Source organism: Mercenaria mercenaria, chromosome 15 (genome assembly GCF_021730395.1).
Source record: "Mercenaria mercenaria strain notata chromosome 15, MADL_Memer_1, whole genome shotgun sequence".
Lineage (NCBI taxonomy): Eukaryota > Metazoa > Mollusca > Bivalvia > Venerida > Veneridae > Mercenaria > Mercenaria mercenaria.
The window spans coordinates 62,685,708-62,706,121 of NC_069375.1; the positions used below are offsets into that span (position 1 = coordinate 62,685,708).

Genomic DNA, 20,414 nt, shown 5'->3' on the forward strand with positions numbered 1-20,414 from the left:
CGTCCAAAGCGGAAAATTAATATTCCATACCCATTCCGCCATTACCAGATGGCTCCGTCGTTGGTATCTTTAGTACTGTTAGGCCTATGAAGTGTGTAGCACCACACACTACACCCATTCCCAATCCCATTCCTCCGCTACTGCCCGACAAACACCAATTTTAGCGGGACTCTACATAAGAAAAAGTATGTAGACACAATTTTCCTAAATGATTAGGAACAATGATAACATTGGTTTAGAGCATAGGGAGTTATTTAACGGCTGGGAGATGGTATTTACTTAAGGTAGTTCTGTACGTTCGGGTCAATTTTTTTTTCTACAATGTAGAATTTGATTAAACTCTGATTTTTCAAAACTTCAGAATATACTTAGCAAATTCAGTAAATAAAAGAGATAGGGTCGTGTGCTTGATTTTTTGCTAGACTGATTTGGAAAACGTGGGCCTCACGCAAGTTTTCATTATGTGAGTCTTTGGGAACATCACAACTTTCATAACATTTTCGCAAATAGAAATTTTTCTACAATGTAGATTTTAATCAAACTTCTTATAGTCGTAACTAAACATATGGCATATAATATGGTGAAATAAAATGTATAAGTCTGTGTGCTTATTTTTGAGATATTTGACCATTACTAAAGTAAATCGCACACTTCAAGCTAATTTTATGACATTATTTGGAATAATTTAATGTGTCAGATTTTTTAATGTTATATTTTAACTTTAGAAAGATAGTTACAGTATCATTGTTATAGATGTACTCACAGGTTGCCATTAATTCATAAATTAATATCTTTTCCGGATTCCGAATCCAGGCTTTATTGTACGTTTTACGAATAAATGACGTTACGCCATTACGCCCGGTTTATCAAACTGAACTACCTTAAAATTTAATCTAACCTTAAACAGGATCCTTCGGAAACATAGAACGCAACCAAGAAAAATGAAAGCAAACTTGGTTGGTCAGATCTGTTCATGAGAGGTAATAAAACTTGCAAGACAGCTCAAATCAAAGTACTGAAATCGGAGTTGTAAGCAGTTTTCATCACACCACGAGTTCTGTTGAGTTTCATCAAAAGTAATCTGAATTAAAGTTCACCAAATGGCATAGCAATAAGGTCCAAAATAACTACCGCGATCGTTTGTTGCTAGGAAAGTAGACAATTTATCATGCAAGTAACATATAACACGTTGTCTATTACAATGGCGTAGGGGCGAATTCAAACTTGGGAGGGGGCCATAGGGAAGCCGGCCAGATAAACTTACTCAGTTTTCCTGACAATTTTTGGACAACCACAAAAAAAAAAGAAAAAAAAAGGTATTCCCCCTCAGCGGCAAAAGACATCACCTCAAATGCATATCATTACATCTAAATGCTCTCCCAAATGTTTTTTTCCCTTTATCTACAGTCTTTCTCTAGGAAAAACCAGTTGTTTGGGTCGAAAGTCAGCGGCGGAAGTGAAAGCATATACCCCAACCCCACTCTCAAAGTCGTGGGTGTGTGGGATAGGACCGGAGACCCCCTTTCCCCTCCTGCCCCCTGCTCCTACACCTACCTAATCACTGTATCATTGTATTTTTGTGTTTTCTGCATCTGGACCTACTGATGCATACTTTGTGCACTGTCAAGCGACTTATCAGCCATTGTATAAATAAAAGCTAACTGGAACACACAGAAAGAAAACTTTTACTTTATTTACACGTGTTTAAACATAATAATAGGTTCTAAACTTTACACATTTTCACGAGTTACTGTGTAGGCGTAATATCTATGATAGTGTGCGTTTAAAATTATCATATGTGTAAAATTTCAAATACAACTCATACATTACATGAATCTATACAAAGCTAATTAAAACTGAGTTTTTATTTCACAGAGATTATCTCCGAAGATCCTTCTGTCTGAAAAATAATTGCCTCCATTTTTTCACTGTCTCATTCATACATTTTTTTACATCGTTTGATATTATCAATGCAATAGAACAATTGAGAATTAAAGCAACATTTAAATTAGTCCGCAAGTAAAATAAGAATTGCTTGAAGCAAACCCGAAAGATGATTAAACTGTGTACATATCGTCTGATATCTAACAACTATATACTCAGTTCCAAAAGAAAGTGTGCACTTTTTAAGTTTTAAATATTTCAAAAAATTTCCCGACGTTTTTGTTTCATTTTTTCATACACTAACTCTCAGGTATAACTCAAAATCTAAAATGCACACCAATTTGTTTACGAACTGATTTAAATTTTGGTAACAAACATTATAAGTTTTCATGAAAATAACCGAGAAAAAATAACAGAAAACTAAGTGTACACTTTCTTTTGGAACTGAGTGTATACTTGTCATGTACTGATTCATTGCCATTTAACTATGTTGCGTAGCACGAGCAAAACAAAGACTATTGATATTTTCTAAACTTCGGAGAAGCAAATTTCATATAAAATGCAAGGAGGTGCATTTAGTTTTGTATTTATAATTATTTTTTCATTCTTTCTGTTAAGTTAAGCTGTGACCGTATTCAGATATGGTGGCTAACACATTTGTAATGCTTCAGTACTGGAGAAATATGACAGAAAGTAATATGACTCAATATATCATTAACCAATGTCAGACAAGCATAGCAACAAAATTCAAAATGTACAGTTTGTCGTATTGACTGTATCGATTTTATCGTTTGTAAAAGTAGTAATCATCTCCAGGCGATGCTTCAAACAGGTTGTCCAGTTCGTCTCTGATATCCCGGAACAATGGCCTTTTCTTCGCTTCATACGCCCAGCATTTTTGCATAACACCATACCATCTATCAAAGAAATAATAGCAATAATAGTCGTATTTTGTTATATTCTTGGGAAATCATTATCAGATTGATCAATTATTCAATCACCTGAATGCTTATTGTGTTAAGTGTCTCATTTTGTTGTCACGAGATTATGCTCTATGTTTTTGCGAGAGTTTCAGATTTGTGTTTTTGCTTTGTGTTTCTCATAGACCTTAATGCCTTTTTAGAGAAGAATATGCACTTTAACGTAGCAAATCATTACAGATTTTTGTAAAGAATGCACTTTATTTCTGTCCAGGTATATTTAAATTTAAACCAAATGCTCTGCAACAAGCTGTAAAATCTGTATTATATATGCTTCTTACTAAACATGCTTTCTTTCAATATGCCACTTTCAAAGAATGTAACAAAATTAAACATTACGCTTTACAATATATAAGACATTTTCCATCTTCTGTTCAATGTAAGTAACGAAACTGCAGTCGACAAAGAGAAAACGTTATATTCATGAATATACAAGAGAAAATAATACTTATTAATCTATAAAAGAATATAATATTAATCAATATACAAAGGAATATGATATTCATTCAAATGCAAAAGTAAAGAATACTCATCAAAGTAGATAAAAAGATGAATTTACAAAAAAAAGTGAAACTACAAAAGAAAATGGTACTTGTAAATTTACAAAAGAAAATGTTACTTATCAATTCACAATAAAATGTCTCTTTTCAGTTTACAAAAATAACACAGAAATATTCTACATGCATAATCGCCTCCCTGATGTTACACGTATACAACAACAAAACATTGAAGCACACAGACCTTACTCATGTAACAGCCGTCAAGAGTGAGCAACTTTTGATGAGCCGATGAGCTAAATAACGATTAATGAAGAATGTTTTCTTGTTACAGAAATATTATGTAAAAAGGCATGCCAGTTGAAATAAATGTCCTTACGTGTCGTCACATTGTTCAGGTTTTCCTAGTCTTTCGCCTTTCTTTAGCCGCCTTGGAAGGTCCGCGCCTTTTCCTTCATAAGGAGTCTCTCCTAGCAATGAAAACGCAAAGTCAGGTCATACATATAACACATCTTATTTTGTCGGTGTAATATCGAACATTTTAACATCTGTTTTTATGGGTAACAATATAATAAAAATTAATTGTGTTCATAACAAGAAATGCATGTTGATCGTTCTCCATAACCAAACAGTTCATTTAATTTTCATGCATTTAACCATTACCGAGCTAAATTTCTATAATGAACTTGTCCATCTTTCGATTTTGACAGAACTATTATTTGTTAAAAGGGGTGCTTACCAAAATATACTGACTGAATGGCGAACAGTGAAGATCATGATCAGACTGCAAGGATGTGCAGGCTGATAACTTTCAACACTGGTCGCAAAGGCAGAATCGGTCGTGTCCAGCATGATAAGGGTTAAATGGCATTTAGAAGTAAATGTAAACCGGAACGTTCTACACATCTAGACGTCAAATAGTTTTTTGAAAATAAGTATATGATCATGGCGTAATCAAAAATAAGGGACATAATACAAAAATGAAGTAGAATTACTGGTAAGAATGTCAGGTTATCTATCATTTATTTACGAAAAGAAAATTAAAGGTAAGGGTAGATTTTCCGGTAGCACAGAGCACAGAAAAAGCTGTCAAAGTTATACATCGAAAAGTCGGTTCTGAGCCGAAAAAATTATATATATGCTGTAGTGGAAAGATATAGAAGACGTGTTGCTTCATAAAAGTCATATTGATCTAAACAATTATATCGATACTATTCCAGGCTGTGCTGTATAATTACCTGTACATAAATTTGACACTGTTCCAAAGCAATAATGTATTGTTCAAATCAAAATCTGTTCTAAAATAAACGCGGTTTTCATTTTGTTTTGCAAGTATAACCTCCCTTGCGATGGATACATTGTTGATAGATACTTACTGTAGAAAATACTTCCTTCTTTATGATCACGGTAAATCAACTTTCTCCCAAGCTCTTGAATACATACGTGTAAGATAATATATTGCGACCTGTAGGACTTGTATCATGTTTTCTTATTTTGACAAATTGTGGTATTATTTCACATATAATTCCTGCTGTTGACAGATAGAAGTGGATTGTCTTTGAAACAGTGATTTTGTCGGAATATAATTCACTGCTATATTTCACCATTCACACCGAAAATACTTTGAGCTAAAATATACGTACCGAGTGAAAATATTTCCCAAAGAACAACGGCGAATGACCAAACATCACTCTGTTCATTCGCATCACGAGTAGATCCCATGCATTCTGGCGCCATCCATTTGATAGGTATGCGTTCCTGCAAGTATCTAAATGTATGTTTTGCGGTGCAACTATATACCTACTATAGTTGTATATACAAAATAATAAAGCAATAATCTGATCAAACGATGTGTAAAAAGGTATCACAGAAGAAAAAAATGTTGGTTTTGAGTTAAGCGCCGTTTTCTCAACTATTACAGTATTTCGAGTAAATAACGGAAATGTAAGTGTTGTGTTATGTATCTTTTTTTTAGGTAACATTTACGAAGGACTATAATGTATATATCATAGTATGGTATAAATGAGAGCCGCATATACAGTGTAAAAAATGGTTTAAGAAACTGTTACTGTAATAACAATGACAACAATGAAATGAGGATTACTTGAATTAGTTTGTATCTGACTCGATAATGAAATGAAGGTCAAACGACAACATGAATAATAGTACTTGAGAGTATCATGACAAGAAGAGTGAGCCTAAGAATTAATATAATCTACCCGTTTCTCCTTCCCCGCATCACCACCGTCCTCTTCATTCGGTTGGGGTCCGAAACCAGCAATCTTGACTTCATTGATGAAAGTCAAAAGAATGTTTCGAGCAGCAAGACGTCGGTGAACTATCTATGGTACAACATAAGCGTTATATAATCATTTAGAAGTATGAAAAATATAATCACTAAGAATAATTTTAATACATAACATCTTGGCCAATGCTTTCTATGCGTTATGTTGAACAGCAAGAAATATTTACTAGCTAATAAATAATACACCGAATAATCAGTACACAGATATAAGTTTGTAGTGTCATTTTTGATCATGGTACAACTATGATAAAAAAAAATGAAATATATCTCTGTCTTAATCATATCAAATACAACAAAAATCCTATTACCCCTTTTCCAGCGAGAAATTCCATGCCTTTGGAAATGTCAAGTCCGAACCGAAAGAGATTTTCTTGCAAATCTATAGTTACATTATTCCTTTGTTCGGCAAGGTAGTCTCGTAAAGGTCCATGTGCACAGTATTCATAGATAATGAATGGACCCACTAAGTCAAACAGAGAAAATAAACAACATACAATTCACTGTACATGATTTTGCCTACAGAAGTTTTGTTTCCTAAACTATTTTGAATGCAGAACATATTGGTATGAAAAAGAATGTATTAAATTCGCGTGAATCAGATGTTTTGCTCGGGACTAAAATTTCGCTACAGTTGAAACTCGATATTTCGAACACGCTTATCTCAAACTTCCGGCTATATCGAAGGCATTGTTGAGTCATGTCCCGAATACATCAGCATAAGATATTATTTTAAGTCAAGTTTCGGTTAATATATCGAAGCAAGACACTCGATCTCTTGGGATTCGAGATACCTAATTTCAGTTGAAATTCAAAACTTAGAATTGATTTGTGAGGTGGAATATTCCAGGTGTATTGCTTGGGAAATACACATGATTATTTGTAACAAGGACGACACTTTTGCGAGTGTTTATTTTCGCAAAAACAAGACAATCTGTGAATATACCGAAAACAAAACAATCGAAAAACTCTCTGATTTTACAATAAATATATGCATATAGTCTAATGCTCTATAATTTAGCCATGTATTCAAATCGCGCCCAATATTATCGCGCTAAATAGTTCAAATTCCCAAGCTTTTAAAAGTCAACTTGATGATATGGAAATTGCAAATACTTCAGAGATTTTGTATTTTGAAGATTAAACGTACTTGCATCATCGCTGATGACAGCGCCGATAAACTTTAGAATATTTGGATGCTCCCCTACCATTTCTCCAGTAAAATTTATTTTTGCCTTCATCAGTAGTTCGTCATCCGGCGTGAAACCCTCTGTGTAAAAAAAATTGTGATCAGTAATGTGAGCCAATTTATAAAATCGGCAAAGTCAGTAAATTTTTTAAGCTAAAATATGCTACTTAATATTTTGATTTGTTAACTAAATCGAACTTATGTCTTAAAATCAACGTGTAATCTGCAGATATCTTTTATCATGGTCATATATCTCATAGACCATACCTATACTTACGACTGTGAGAAGTTTCAGTAACATCCATATTGTAGAAACTATTCTATCCGCAAAAATGTTGTCAAAATTGTGATTTTTCAATAGACGCCCATTAAGGAAACTTAACATTTTCAGATCCAAATAACTCAAAACAGTCTAACAAAAAATAAATCATAACGAACCTTTTCTTTTCACCAGATTTTCACATTATATTCTAAAGTTTTGAAAGTTCATGGTTGAACTCTACAATGTATAAATAATTTGATCAAAACGTGCAGACCTACGTAACAAAAGTTAAGATACCATTATGTGATTCTAGTTAGAATGTTTGATAGATAATTGTGTTTGTATCACTATTTTTCTGCTAATGCTAGGGACGGAATACAAAAAGTTTACCTTTCAATGTTTTAGCCACAACATCTCCTGCTTGTCCCTTTTTGGATCTAAGTTTAGCTTTGTAAATGTTGGCAAAGTGCCCGTTTTTGATTAGAGATTCAAATACAACGTCATTCCTACTTATATGCCATATCTTCGGTGCCTCCATATCCATTCCGCCGTAAATGTATAATTCGCTTTGACGATTCTGAATTTACAGTTAAAACGAAAGGCATTACAAAATTAACTTTAAATTCGTTCACATCAGAACATTTGTTCAGCATTTTGCTCGGATCTTCATTTGAGGACGTTATCAAGCAGGCATATGGAAGGTCGCTTTTTGCCTGTCTTTGAAATAATGCTACATCGCCTAGGGTCTTCCTCATCCACTAAGAGTAGGAAAATTGCCATATGTAATGAACAATGTTGGAGCAAAAATCCGAAACAAATGATGTTGATAAAATTTGTTTATCATTGTTTTCTCCAAAAGCTTGTATAGTACATGTATTTGCAATTGCAGGTTTTGAATCGAATGCACCAATGTTTCAAAGTAATATTGGATTTCTTACATTGTAAGCGGCATTATCAAAACTTCGAGCACCGTTTCCACTTATTACATGACTCCTCGGTCTCCTAACCTTCCTCGTAACAGCCCTCCTTACACTCCGCACCCGTTGAGCAGGATGTATGTAACCTCTTCTTATAAGGAAGATCATAACCACCACAACCAGTGCAACAAGAACCAAAAATCCTGTTGTTTAAAGTAAGGTGTTACATTGTATAATCAGGTAAATAAGATTGTACTTGTTGCTTTCAAACAAATTCACATAAACCTTTACATTTTCAAATTAATTAAAAGGAATATTCAAAATTGGAATATTTATTCTTAAGCGTACAGACTAGTCATATGGTTCCACGAAATGGCTCTCTCTCTCTCTCTCTCTCTCTCTCTCTCTCTTTAACACACACACGCACGCATGCACGTACGCACGAACGAACGAACGCACGCACTGGCGCGCATGAATGGACACACGCACAAAGAGTTTACGTACCAATTACTATTCCAACGATAACTCCCGTATCTGTTCCTTTATCTTGTACTTGTGCAGCTAGGAAAATATATTGACATTAGTATGGATGTTAAAACGAAATATCTCTCCTTTTAATACAAACAGATTCATTCATACAGTAAACAAAACTGCCATAAAAATATTTATGATATGCTAGAAAATACTCATAATATTGAAATCTTTTGATCAGAGTTTCGCTAACATTGATAGATAGTCTAACGTTGACTGCACTACACATATTGAAAACACTTAAATATCAGAATAAATGATAACATTTACATCTTTTACATTTACATCAACATAGTTCTATGTTGCATTTACAGCAATGTTACCGTTATTGTTAAAATTTAACATAAATGTATACAGTCAAGGTCGTTCTTACGAGTTTTAACACTTAATGCGACTCCTGTCTGCTGTACAGCTGAAGCATTTGGCAACTTCATTCCAAAGTCAATCATATAGTCAGCTTCAGCATCGAGACCAAGGATATCAAAGTATTTACTTGTTCCAGATGTGTAATACGTCTCTAATTTCATGTCCCCGTTTGTAGTCTGTATTGAGAAGAAAACGATTCATGCAAAAGTGATAACAAGCCATCTTTTAATTTCAAGTAGTATGCGGTACAAATACCTTACAAAAGGTACCCCCAACGTCTCTACATCATTTTATTATGAATGCTTATATATTATACACTAAACAAAATGTTTAGTCTGTGTTAATTTCAGTAATATTAAACTTATCGAACATATCTGTAAATATGGATAGCCATAAAACATCATTTAAAATTATTTACTGTCTATATAATAATTGTATCATAGCTTTCTTCACAAAAATTTACCTTCTTTAAAAGTACCAACACTATTTCAGCTCTTCCATAGCACGACGTTTTTTCTGGAAGATCCCAGGCAACGCGAAATCCATTGGGTGTAGGTGATTCAATACGCATATTTTCTGGTCCATTATCTGATTGAATATATCAAAATGTTCTGCTTATGTCAATAAAGAAATATAATTCTGATTCTCATAAGTGATATCATTCCTAGTCATAGTTGAAAGTCTTCATAATTATGTATTCCACAAGTAAATACTTGCGCATGCAGGCAGTCACGCGCACCCGCACTCACACACGATACAAAGGATGTTTCAAACATACATAAATGCATGAAATCTGCCTAAGTAGAACGAAAGGCGTGATAGTTTGACATCGATTATCATAGTATTATATATTTTTACAATAATTCTACACTATCACGATACTTACATTTTTCAAGTCCATTTAGTTTATTCACATGTCCAACCTGTTTGAAGAAAAGAACTTCATATTTAAAATTGCTTATCTAATTAGACTTTTGCCTTTTTCAGTTTTGACAATTTGTAGAAATTGTGTTACAAGTTAAATGACTTACGTGTGTCTTGTCTTAATTCAAAGTTATTTTTGTTCTATATTATGATACTTGTATCAAAATATTATAACAAATGATAAAATTCTATGGTACATAACTTGATGACATGTGTTTCCTTTAATGTCTACGAATACGTTTGCGTAGTATGTCAGTAAGCTAAAGGGGATTTAATTTTCTAAAAATGGCAGAAGTATATAAACATTACATTTTTGGAAAGGACATTTAAATCTCTAACAGGACTATACAAAACAGGTCTTGATGAGCAGTGAGAGAGGGTTTACCCGCTAAATGACAAAAAAAAAAAATGATTATTCCACTGATATTTTTTTCAAACATTTTTTCAAGGTTCCCTAAAGCAAGGAAATGCACCAAAACCAAACGGTATGTAAGGTAACCCCTTACTACATTCCTCGTTCAAATATTAATAAGAGGGTAATACAATCGACTTAATACCCCAGTCACACATACGGCGCGGAAAGCTACGTCTAGCCACGGATAAAAACGTAGTAATCCGTATCTATCCGTATTGAAACGTACCTGAGACGTACCTTAACGTAGTAATCCGTATCAGTTCGTGACAATCCGTACGGCTCAGGTACGGATCGATACGGGTTACTACGTTTCTATCCGTAGCTAGACGTAGCTATTTGCGCCGTATGTGTGACTGTGGTATTACATAGAACGCAACAAAACAAAACAAAAAGCTGACTCGGTTTGACTGGGTCTGTCCATTTTGATTACCTGTAGTTACGTGTATTTGTCATTTTGAGGCATAGTTATTTTGCTACATCTATGTAGAGATTCAAAATGCCTGTCCTAAAATGTAAAGTTTTATTAGCTTTCTTATGATAAAAAAAGATACAACCCTTGGAACATGATAGCAAAAATGATTCATATAGTGCTATACGCCACCTTCGGTTTCGATTTTGGTTATTCAGAGAACTGTCAGTCAACAACAAGCTAAACTAGAACGCAACTTTGATATCAATATATGCACCTCAAAAACGGTGGATGCTGTAAGCAAAGCCTGATTGTAGGCGGTTACATTAACGGATGCAAAACTTGTTTCCAGATCGCTCTTACTAATCATAAACCAACAATTATCCAAATCAACTTGCTGTTGGGGAACGAAACATTTGCCTTCTATCGTCTTGCAGAACGGGTTATCAGCCGTCTGAAAATTATGAAAGTTATAAAAGTTATGTGTAGTTCTATTCATATCCACTGTAACTGAGGATATTTTTCTTCAGATTTATAGACATTTTGCTGGTGAATATTCAAAACAAGTTCTCTTATCTTTAAACAATGCAAAATGTTTATTCGAAATAAATTAGTTCAATATCTGAACCATACACTTCATACATTGTAAATACTTACAATGTTTTAAAGCTCAAGAGACGCGTCCCTTGAATATTATAATGCACAGCATTTCAAGCGTTTGATATATAAACATCAGCCATAATATTGTGCAATAAGATCATATGAAAATGTTACATTATTTAGTAACAAATGTTTGTAATTTATGTTAAAACTCTTACATCAGTTCTTGCTGCTGCATATCCCTCATAAATCACTCTATCTCTTTTGCCATTAGTTTTGATAGTTATTGTGAATCCTATTTTATGCACTCCACTTTCATCGTCAGATGCTGTGAAACTTATTCTGAAATGAGCAAAAAGCGGTATAAAATTAACTGACTACTAAGATGTCAAAACGAGTTACAACATTGAGATCTGAAACAAGAAAGCAATCGAAAGATTCACTTTGAAATTTTACATACTTTTCAACCATTAACATAATTACAATTTAAAACACGCATATTATTGTCTGGTGCAATTAAATCCTCCCTGAAAATTACCTTGACGTATAGTTATACGTAGCATTTTGCACATTCGATGTGAAGGCGTGGTCGGCCCCTACTGTCCCAGCTTTAGATATTTTTGGAGGTGTTGCATCAACGCGCATTAATGTACTGTCTGCTTTTATGTTGCCCATAACATCAGTTGCACGAATCCATATACGGATCCTACTTCCTGTTGAGAAGCATAACGTTTTACAATATAAAAACTATTTTGTTAATAGAACAAAATGTTGACTGAAAGCGATATACAACCGTGTATTATATCCAAAGTATGTATTTGTTTTTAATTTCTGAAAAATACTAGACCCGGTTAGATAAAATTTTCAAAGCAAAATGTTACTGACTCAGAACCATGAATATGATAAATGTAATTAAGTGAAACAAAAAACAACTAGTAAAATCAATATAAACAATAATTTGATGCAACATAATTTGCAACTAACTTACCATCTGCAAGCTTTTCTGTGAACGATGTTTTCTCTTGAAACGGCGTAACAACCTCCCAGCCGGATGTTGGCTCAGAATCATCCAAGGTATATATTTTAACAATTTCATATCTTACAATGCCATGGAAATTCTGTATGGGGTCACGCGTTCGCTGTCCTTCATGATCGTCCATTGAGTCATGGACAAACCTTTGGATTTATAAGTGTTTTATTAACGGGATATATGCTTTTGATAAATTGCTTAAACAATACTGAGTTTTCTACACATTATCATCCTTAAGACTGAATCATTTGCTTAAAACATGCTTAATCAACGAAGGAGACTTAATGCCTTTTAGAGCATACAATGTATTTATCATTATCCCTTTATGCAAACTAACGGAACGAATGGATGTTTGCTGTACTGGTTTCAAAGACATTATGATATGGTTGACTTCTGGCAGTTTTGAATCTTCATATTTTCCTCTAACAAACACGATATCACGATATTTTGCTTTTCGTCGATGTGATATTTCCAGCATTCAGTTTATCGTTCCGTCGTTTTGGCAAAAATGCAGTGTTACAGAATTATTTTTTTCCATTGGTTACAGCACAGTGCAACATCGACAAATACAATGTTGTGGTCATGTAGCCATGGCCAAAACGACATTTTCTTATTTTGTCTCTGTCTTTCTGTAGCCTTCGAAGCAATGACAAAGCGGTAGAACACTCTCAAAATACATAAAATGCCCTTTGTCGTATTATCGTTATAGCGATTACGGTATGACGATACAAGGACAAATTGTAAAGTATTGTTATGTCGCCATTTCTAAAATAGAAAAAGTGGAAACTTCACAGGTCGCTCAACACGACAAAAACGAAAATGTTGCAGGCTCGGTTTGATTGAGCCTGTTCATGGACGGTAGTGGAAATGCATGCTACCTTCCACGCCCTCTAGCCCCGGGTTGAGCAGAACTCAACATTTACACACGCTAAAAGTACAAAAAGCAATTTAGAGACATCTGCAGATGTATTCAAACGGCGGTCAAAAGCAACATCTTCAGATTTGTCATATGTCGACATTTTTGTCTTCGCTCATAAAGTACGCTCATAAGAAGACAGTTTAAAGTTACCGTTATCGACGTATGCCTGAGAGTCGTTCTAACGCACTTCATTTATCGTTCTTTTGCAGAATAACAAAAAAGACGAAATAATCTGAAAATATGTTTTTTTTATCTTCAGTAGGAAACCACCAAACCTTGTCTTTGATTTCGCTGACTACAATTGTTTGAACCTTTAAGAACAAGTGTCTTAAGTTCGGACAGCTTATACATTACTTTTTTGAATTCAAAGAGCAATGCCATTTTTAATGAAGAGACATGCTCAGATGCGATGATGAAAATGAAAAAAAGAACAGTTACTTTTGACTGAACAATAAGTTGTCATCCTGAATCTCTTTAAACTGCATTGGGTACGGTTCAACAGAGCTCAAAAGCATGTTATCTTCATGTATCTTGTTGATAAAATGATTTTGCCAATGAACATCAATTCTGACATCTTTGCCTGTAATATAGATTACGTTAGTCACAATGCATCGATATCAAGTTATAAGCAATATACGATATACCTAAATGAATTTATACACTAAGTAACTAAGTGATGTTATGCGCAATACACTATTCAAACTTACACACAATATACCTAGATGATATTATACACAATACAAGATACCTACATGAAATTATTCACAATGTTTTGTTACTGGTCCGGAGCAGTGCTAAGTTAAATTGGCTAACAGTGAACTTGTGCAAACTTGATACTGCTTTTGTCAGGTTTATGATACTTGCATTAAATGTAAATTATTATCATTATAAATAGGCGGCAACGGTGAATAGGCGGCAACGAAACACTATGAGCAAACAAATAAATACTTAGCGACAATATCTATAGTTTCTGTAAAATAAAGGAGATAATCTATATCATACAACATCGTTAATTATATTTTCATTGAGTTTATTGCATTGTTTCTTTGCAAATTGCAACGAACGCGGAAATCATACTTTCGCACGGAAATAATTAGTCACAGTAAACACTTGTCCGCGGCATATTTGCAAGGTTATTTGAGATAACTGCCGTAGTAGTATTTGTTTAGATATAAATTTTATTGTTGCTAACGAACACCGAGTACCGTCTTTTCAAACGATGTGTGCATGTTCTGTTAGATTTGTTTCGGTATGAGCTTTCACGTCATTATTTCCTTGAGATAATGACAGTCAGTCCTTAAAAGTACTGTGATCAATTTACAACATCCCAATTGCGAACTTGCATTGACAGATATATTGTATATTACCAACTCATCATGTTGATGATTCCATTCGGCCCGGAAACCATACTTGACAAATCTCAATTCAGTATCTTATGGTCTACTTATTTTAGCAATCTTGTGGATGAATGTTAAGTGCCATCGGCAACACATTTACCTTTTGCCGCCGTCTGCCACATGTAGCCGGTTTCTGCAACTGCCGAGCTCACATATAATCTAACCTCAGGGTCTTCATTGAAAGTAATCTCAGATTTATTATCAAACAAAACAAGACGTCGTGCAATTCTCGAATTATTTGCATGGTCCCTTGTTAACAACAGTACACTGCACAATTATGAAATGGAAAAAGAACACGGAAGATAAGTTTAGACAAGATTTGCATAAAACTCAATAAAATAATGTCAATAAAAAACTAACTTTCAAAACGGGTGATATGTGCTTCCGGCTTTATCTCTTATACGTTATTTGCAAATAAGATTAAACCTGATGCACTATGCTCGAGTTCGCTAATTCGTTTAACTTAGTCAACACAAACTCGTATTTCAAGTAATTGCGTTTAGCTTCATTACGTGCTACACTGTTTCGGTGAAGCAATGTTTAAGTGCCTATGAAGCAGAATTTGAATAATGACAAAAACATACCTATACATGCCAGGATCATTCGGCTTGTATGTTGGGTATGCAATAGCAGGTTCATGGGCTATAGTTGCATTAAATAGCGGAGATAAAGGTTCCATTTCAATCAGTCTACCATATGGATCAGGGCTCAGTTTGAAGACCTCTATGTAATACTCCCAAACCTGGGAAAGATCATCAGTCCAGCCTGACCAGTATATTTCAATCGGATCCTGATATAAAACAAGACTATTTTCAAGTCTTTTTTACAAACAAAAAATTACTACTTTGAATGTGCTATTCTATTCTAGCGACGTGACCATTCTGTTCCATATTATTTCTAAGCTATTTCTGTAACATTTCTCATTATTTTGTCAAATAGATATTTATAATAATTGGTAAAAATATAGATATATCAATGAGATATAGGAATAATCTCTCTACCTTCGTAAATTCTTTTCCGACTTTTAAAATGGTCGAATTTACATCACAATGTCCCCACGAGCCTGATTGTGAACAGTGTTTCGGGGCGATAAAATCGAAATTGAACTGGAGCTACAACAGCAGAACAGACAATCGTTTATTTGTTAATATTACTACTTTGTATATACAAAAAATAGGATCATATCTCAAAGTTTTTTAATAGTCATTGTCGTAATCATCATGATCACTACCGTGCTGGTAGTTAGCGGTAGGGTGTGTTGACGATAATGATTGTGCTGATCGTTGTCGTCAACACACTCTAATAATAATTTTCAAGAAAAATTCGTTGACTTCAGTTATAATCTGCGGTTTTACATCAAAACTGAAATAAAAGAACAAAATATTTCAGTGGTATTTAACATTTTAGTTCAGATCTAATAAAATATTTGTTCTAAAATATCTGAAATATCTGTTTTGCAAATGTACATATTAAATAGAACCAAATTGTTAAAAAAGACTTACTTCTTTAATATCTTGAAGACCTTTGTAATATTTTGTCGCATATGGCTCACTATGTCTGTCGATATTAACAAGTTTCTGGAAGCCACCAGATGTTGATTTGAACTTGATGTTAAACCTAAATAAAAATTAGCATTTGTTAATTTTGGACATTCTAAAACTTAGTAAAAGTACAAATTATACAAGAATCTTAAATGTGTCGCAGAACAACACACGATTAATATTTCTAGGACAACAGTGTAAAGGGTATTTATATTTCTTATCATAAAGCAATGTTGGTTGTGCAAAACGTGTACTAATTTACGAAAATCCCAAAATATATCATTTAAGCAAGACTTTTTTTCTCTCATATTTAAAGCTCCGCATTAAACGTTAGTTTAAAAACTTTAGCTAAAATCATTTTACCAGTCTCCGTGCTCAATTAGTGTCGCAAACTGGTCATCATCTATAATGCAAGTAGCTATTTCCTTTGCTGGGTTCTCATTAGAAAAACCATTTTCGCACTTGTATTGTTTGAACGATCCGTGATCTCTGATCAGGCCCCCTGTTTTCATATAATGGAGTTTAGAGAATAAAAATCCGAACAAACCTTCTGAAGCATATATATTAGAATTAAGTTAAGTAAGAGTCAGAAAGAGAGCTGTAATTGGTGAATATGATAATGTAATAAATCAATATCAGATGATCTTTTTTTTCTGGAAATACCAACACAAATTAGTAATGTTTAATTGTTTATAGATAAAATAGCATTGTGGTACTATAAACAAGGAAACACTGCACGACATGTCTGCATTTGGCAAGCTTTAATCATACTCGGCCAGGTAAGCATTTTTGGACTTTACTTCGTGGATACCTCGTGGTTTAATTATAATATAATTTGCACGGGATGCAATTTGAATTTTGCTTAAGAACTAAGTTATTTAATTTATGAAACATTGGTTGTAACGTGAATTCATATAACTATAAGTAATTGCATATTTATTTTAAATCACAAATGTGATACGACAAATACCACTGATAAAATTCAATAGAAGTGCAGGCGTTTTAAAGCTAATAGGTGCGGAAACCAAAGGAAATATTACGACCATCATTTTAAGCACTTGGATAGAGCTTCAATCATTCAGCATGCTAACTAAATTGTTTCTACTGCAAGGTGGGATTACACAGCAATGAGTGGCGACTTGTTCGAAGCAAGCAGCTTTAGCCACACGGCAATACCAGTAAACTGTTAATTCCAATAAATGAATAATACATGTGTATAAGGAAACTTTTATACTACTATTTTCTAAAGTTATTACTTACCCTTTGTGGGTACTTTGCTAACATTAGCTTCGATAACACTTTCCACAATTCCAATTTCATTTTCATGAACATAGCTTGGTCGTGTCGGTAAATTATCTGGTGGTTCAAAATATGACTCATACTCGAACCGTAGGTTGTTAAACCGTTTTTGGTTGCTTGAAAAGATCAGATAGAACATATTTCTAAATTTGATAAGTAAAAAGGAGCAGTTATTCACGAATTAAATGAAAAGAAAAACGTAAATGTTTTACCCTCATATTGAGACTTCCTAGCAAAGATTCGTCATTATTATTAAAAGCATAATCCGAAATGTTTACTTTACATTTAATGTGATACACTTATGCTTTAGTATAATTAATTTCAAACTTTTATGGTCTAATTGAGTTTACTGTAGCATAAACACCTTAAAAAAAGAAACATATGATTAATAAAATACCTCCAAATAATTGCTTTCTGGCCTGGCTTGGTATTTTCAAGACCTTCTAGACTAAACATGAAATTCACTCTTTTATCGGTCCGTCTGATGTTGGCTAATGTTACGTTGCTCTTGCCAACTATTGGGCTTAGTTCAGTGTGAGATGTGTTAACTATGAATGAGACAAGAAAAATAGCAAATGAACTTATCTGATGTCGCAAAATACGTAGCAGTATAAAAAATTCATTATTAAATTTGAACCAACGGGTATATAATTATACTGTTATATTGTCGCAACAACTGTTAAGTCAAAAAAGAGTGAGATTTCTAAAAAAATCTGTATTAATATAACATTCCGTAGCAAAATATATTTTCAGCATGAGGGCACATTAGCACCTCGCTACAAATTTAACCTCGTACAGAAAGGTTAAATCAGGTGAAAGATAACTAAGACAATGATACATAGATCAAACATATGATTTAAAGTGTAACATTACAAAACTTACATACAATACAACCATCATTTAACCTCTGACTGATGAATCCAGGTTCGCAGGAGCAGGTACTTCCAGATATACAATCTCCCGGAAAGCATGGTCGTTGGTATGAACACGTTACTAAAATTAATGTTAAGACATTGATGAAATTTGATAGCAGAATTCTGAAAAAAAAACTGCAAACATTTAAAGATAGCAACGCTTTATAATTTACGAACTTTTTAAATACTAAAATTGCTGATTAGATTCATAACGTTTGGGCTTGAAGGTGAAAAAAGTTAAGTAGGAATGCAATATTTAGAGAGTACATATAACATTAAGCACTAAACTGATAGCTGTTACCTACTTACAGGTGCTACACCCTGTAGTTGCACCGGACGAGGTGCTTGGACATTTGCAGTAGTTTGGACGTTCACATTGTCCACCGTTTCGGCATGAGGGCCGGCATATAGCTGTAAAAGACAAGATTACAGATTATTCGCATTTCCTTCTTCTACACATTGTCTTAAAACAGAAAGATCGATTGCTCAGTATCAAATGATTAGTATCAAATTCCGATATCAAGTTTGCCCTTCCTCTATCCTCCATATCTGATAGCAATAAATTAGAAGTTGAAATTCATTGGGCAAAATATGCTGGACAAAGTCATACTAGTACGTACTACTCTGATTCTGTGTTTTCTTAATGTATGTGTTGTCATTTAAACCTTACATTTCATTATATATAGACGAATATGTTATTGTCTACACATACGTATGTTGCAATTTTGATCTCCATTATGTCTCCAGCCTGCAAGACATGTACCTGCTAGGTAATAATGCGTCTTCCAATATGACCGATAGTAAGAACATCCCCTGCAAATAAGATTTACTAAAGTGTGAGGTGAAATGGGACAGTTGCCTATAGGTATAGTGGCAAAAAAAAATATCCTTCGGGCAGAATTTCTTTAAACTTTGTGTACTGACTGAAAACTAAAATCAAAAACAGAAATATGAAATAAAACAAACAATAGAAACCCAGCTTTGGTCATGATTGATCTGCCCTTGAAAGTCGTAAAATACTTAAAAAATCTGCTTCCAAGGGCAGATAATTCAAGATCAAGCCTGGGTATCTATGATTTTTGATACTTATTTCTGTTTTAAACCTTTTCGCAGTCAGTACACAAAGTTCAAAGAAATTTTGCCTGTAGGATTTTTTTGCTCTATATACATAAAGGCAACTTTCCAATTTCCCCTTAAACCCTTAAAGGTGATAAATAAACATTATACAACATATCTTATATATCATTGTAAAAGTACTACTATTCCATAATTTCCATCTTCTAAATTTATAAGAGAATATTATATGCTTTACGGTGTCATCCCAAATAAGACGCAGGGTTCATATCTATCGTATTCATATAATGTACATACCACCACCAAGACCAGCTGGCACAGTACGTGACTAAAGTTGAGGCCCCGCGTCTTCGTACATGGTAATAGTGACTGAAAGAAAATATTTACATATAAATTGACACATAATTTCAAATGCACTATATCTAGGATCTCCGAAAGAAGATCGTTAAGGACACTGATTTCTAATCAAATTTCATCTTGACAAGCAGCACTTTGTCGCTTGGGTTTACCTGCCTCGTCTTATCAGAGCTAAACTGATTGTATAAAGGGAAACTGTTGTATTCGTTCAAACTTGTGTTATACCCCAGTCACACATACGGCGCGGATAGCTACGTCTAGCCACGGATAGAAACGTAGTAATCCGTATCGATCCGTATCGAGCCGTACCTTAAAGTAGTAACTCGTATCAATCCGTACCAGTCCGTACAACTCAGGTACGGAACGGTACGAGTTACTACGTTTCTATCCGTAGCTAAACGTAGCTATCCGTGCCGTATGTGTGACTGTGGCATTACAAATAAGGCCTGTTTACAAACAAAGACTGTGTATCTTGTTACAAAGAATAGTTTTATTTTTATGCATAAAGTCCAACACTTATTCTTAAAGCTGAAGGAAAATCAAATCCTCTAATTACAATTTGTACAATGTACTCGTATGTTGTTACTTTCGTGCAGAATTATCTTGT

General features: G+C 33.9%; 1 protein-coding gene across 2 annotated transcripts in view; it reads right to left on the reverse strand.

Annotated features, from left to right (window-relative positions):
- Nucleotides 1-1,669: 1,669 nt before the first annotated feature.
- Nucleotides 1,670-20,414, reverse strand: part of LOC128549125 (uncharacterized) — a 48,718-nt gene continuing 29,973 nt past the window's right edge. For both annotated transcript variants that reach the window (XM_053525433.1, XM_053525432.1), the window contains exons 2-29: nucleotides 19,748-19,819; nucleotides 19,089-19,189; nucleotides 18,686-18,787; nucleotides 18,345-18,455; nucleotides 17,860-18,010; nucleotides 17,424-17,578; nucleotides 16,527-16,665; nucleotides 16,125-16,239; nucleotides 15,624-15,734; nucleotides 15,207-15,412; nucleotides 14,723-14,889; nucleotides 13,664-13,805; nucleotides 12,265-12,452; nucleotides 11,815-11,989; nucleotides 11,495-11,618; nucleotides 10,954-11,130; nucleotides 9,815-9,851; nucleotides 9,392-9,516; nucleotides 8,936-9,104; nucleotides 8,536-8,592; nucleotides 8,053-8,234; nucleotides 7,505-7,691; nucleotides 6,814-6,933; nucleotides 5,975-6,129; nucleotides 5,581-5,703; nucleotides 5,005-5,119; nucleotides 3,741-3,831; nucleotides 1,670-2,801 (exon numbers count right to left, since the gene is read on the reverse strand). In XM_053525433.1, coding sequence (XP_053381408.1) covers nucleotides 2,669-2,801; nucleotides 3,741-3,831; nucleotides 5,005-5,119; nucleotides 5,581-5,703; nucleotides 5,975-6,129; nucleotides 6,814-6,933; nucleotides 7,505-7,691; nucleotides 8,053-8,234; nucleotides 8,536-8,592; nucleotides 8,936-9,104; nucleotides 9,392-9,516; nucleotides 9,815-9,851; nucleotides 10,954-11,130; nucleotides 11,495-11,618; nucleotides 11,815-11,989; nucleotides 12,265-12,452; nucleotides 13,664-13,805; nucleotides 14,723-14,889; nucleotides 15,207-15,412; nucleotides 15,624-15,734; nucleotides 16,125-16,239; nucleotides 16,527-16,665; nucleotides 17,424-17,578; nucleotides 17,860-18,010; nucleotides 18,345-18,455; nucleotides 18,686-18,787; nucleotides 19,089-19,189; nucleotides 19,748-19,819 — 3,730 coding nt within the window. In that variant the 3' untranslated portion in view covers nucleotides 1,670-2,668. The remainder of the gene's footprint in view (nucleotides 2,802-3,740; nucleotides 3,832-5,004; nucleotides 5,120-5,580; nucleotides 5,704-5,974; nucleotides 6,130-6,813; nucleotides 6,934-7,504; nucleotides 7,692-8,052; nucleotides 8,235-8,535; nucleotides 8,593-8,935; nucleotides 9,105-9,391; nucleotides 9,517-9,814; nucleotides 9,852-10,953; nucleotides 11,131-11,494; nucleotides 11,619-11,814; nucleotides 11,990-12,264; nucleotides 12,453-13,663; nucleotides 13,806-14,722; nucleotides 14,890-15,206; nucleotides 15,413-15,623; nucleotides 15,735-16,124; nucleotides 16,240-16,526; nucleotides 16,666-17,423; nucleotides 17,579-17,859; nucleotides 18,011-18,344; nucleotides 18,456-18,685; nucleotides 18,788-19,088; nucleotides 19,190-19,747; nucleotides 19,820-20,414) is intronic.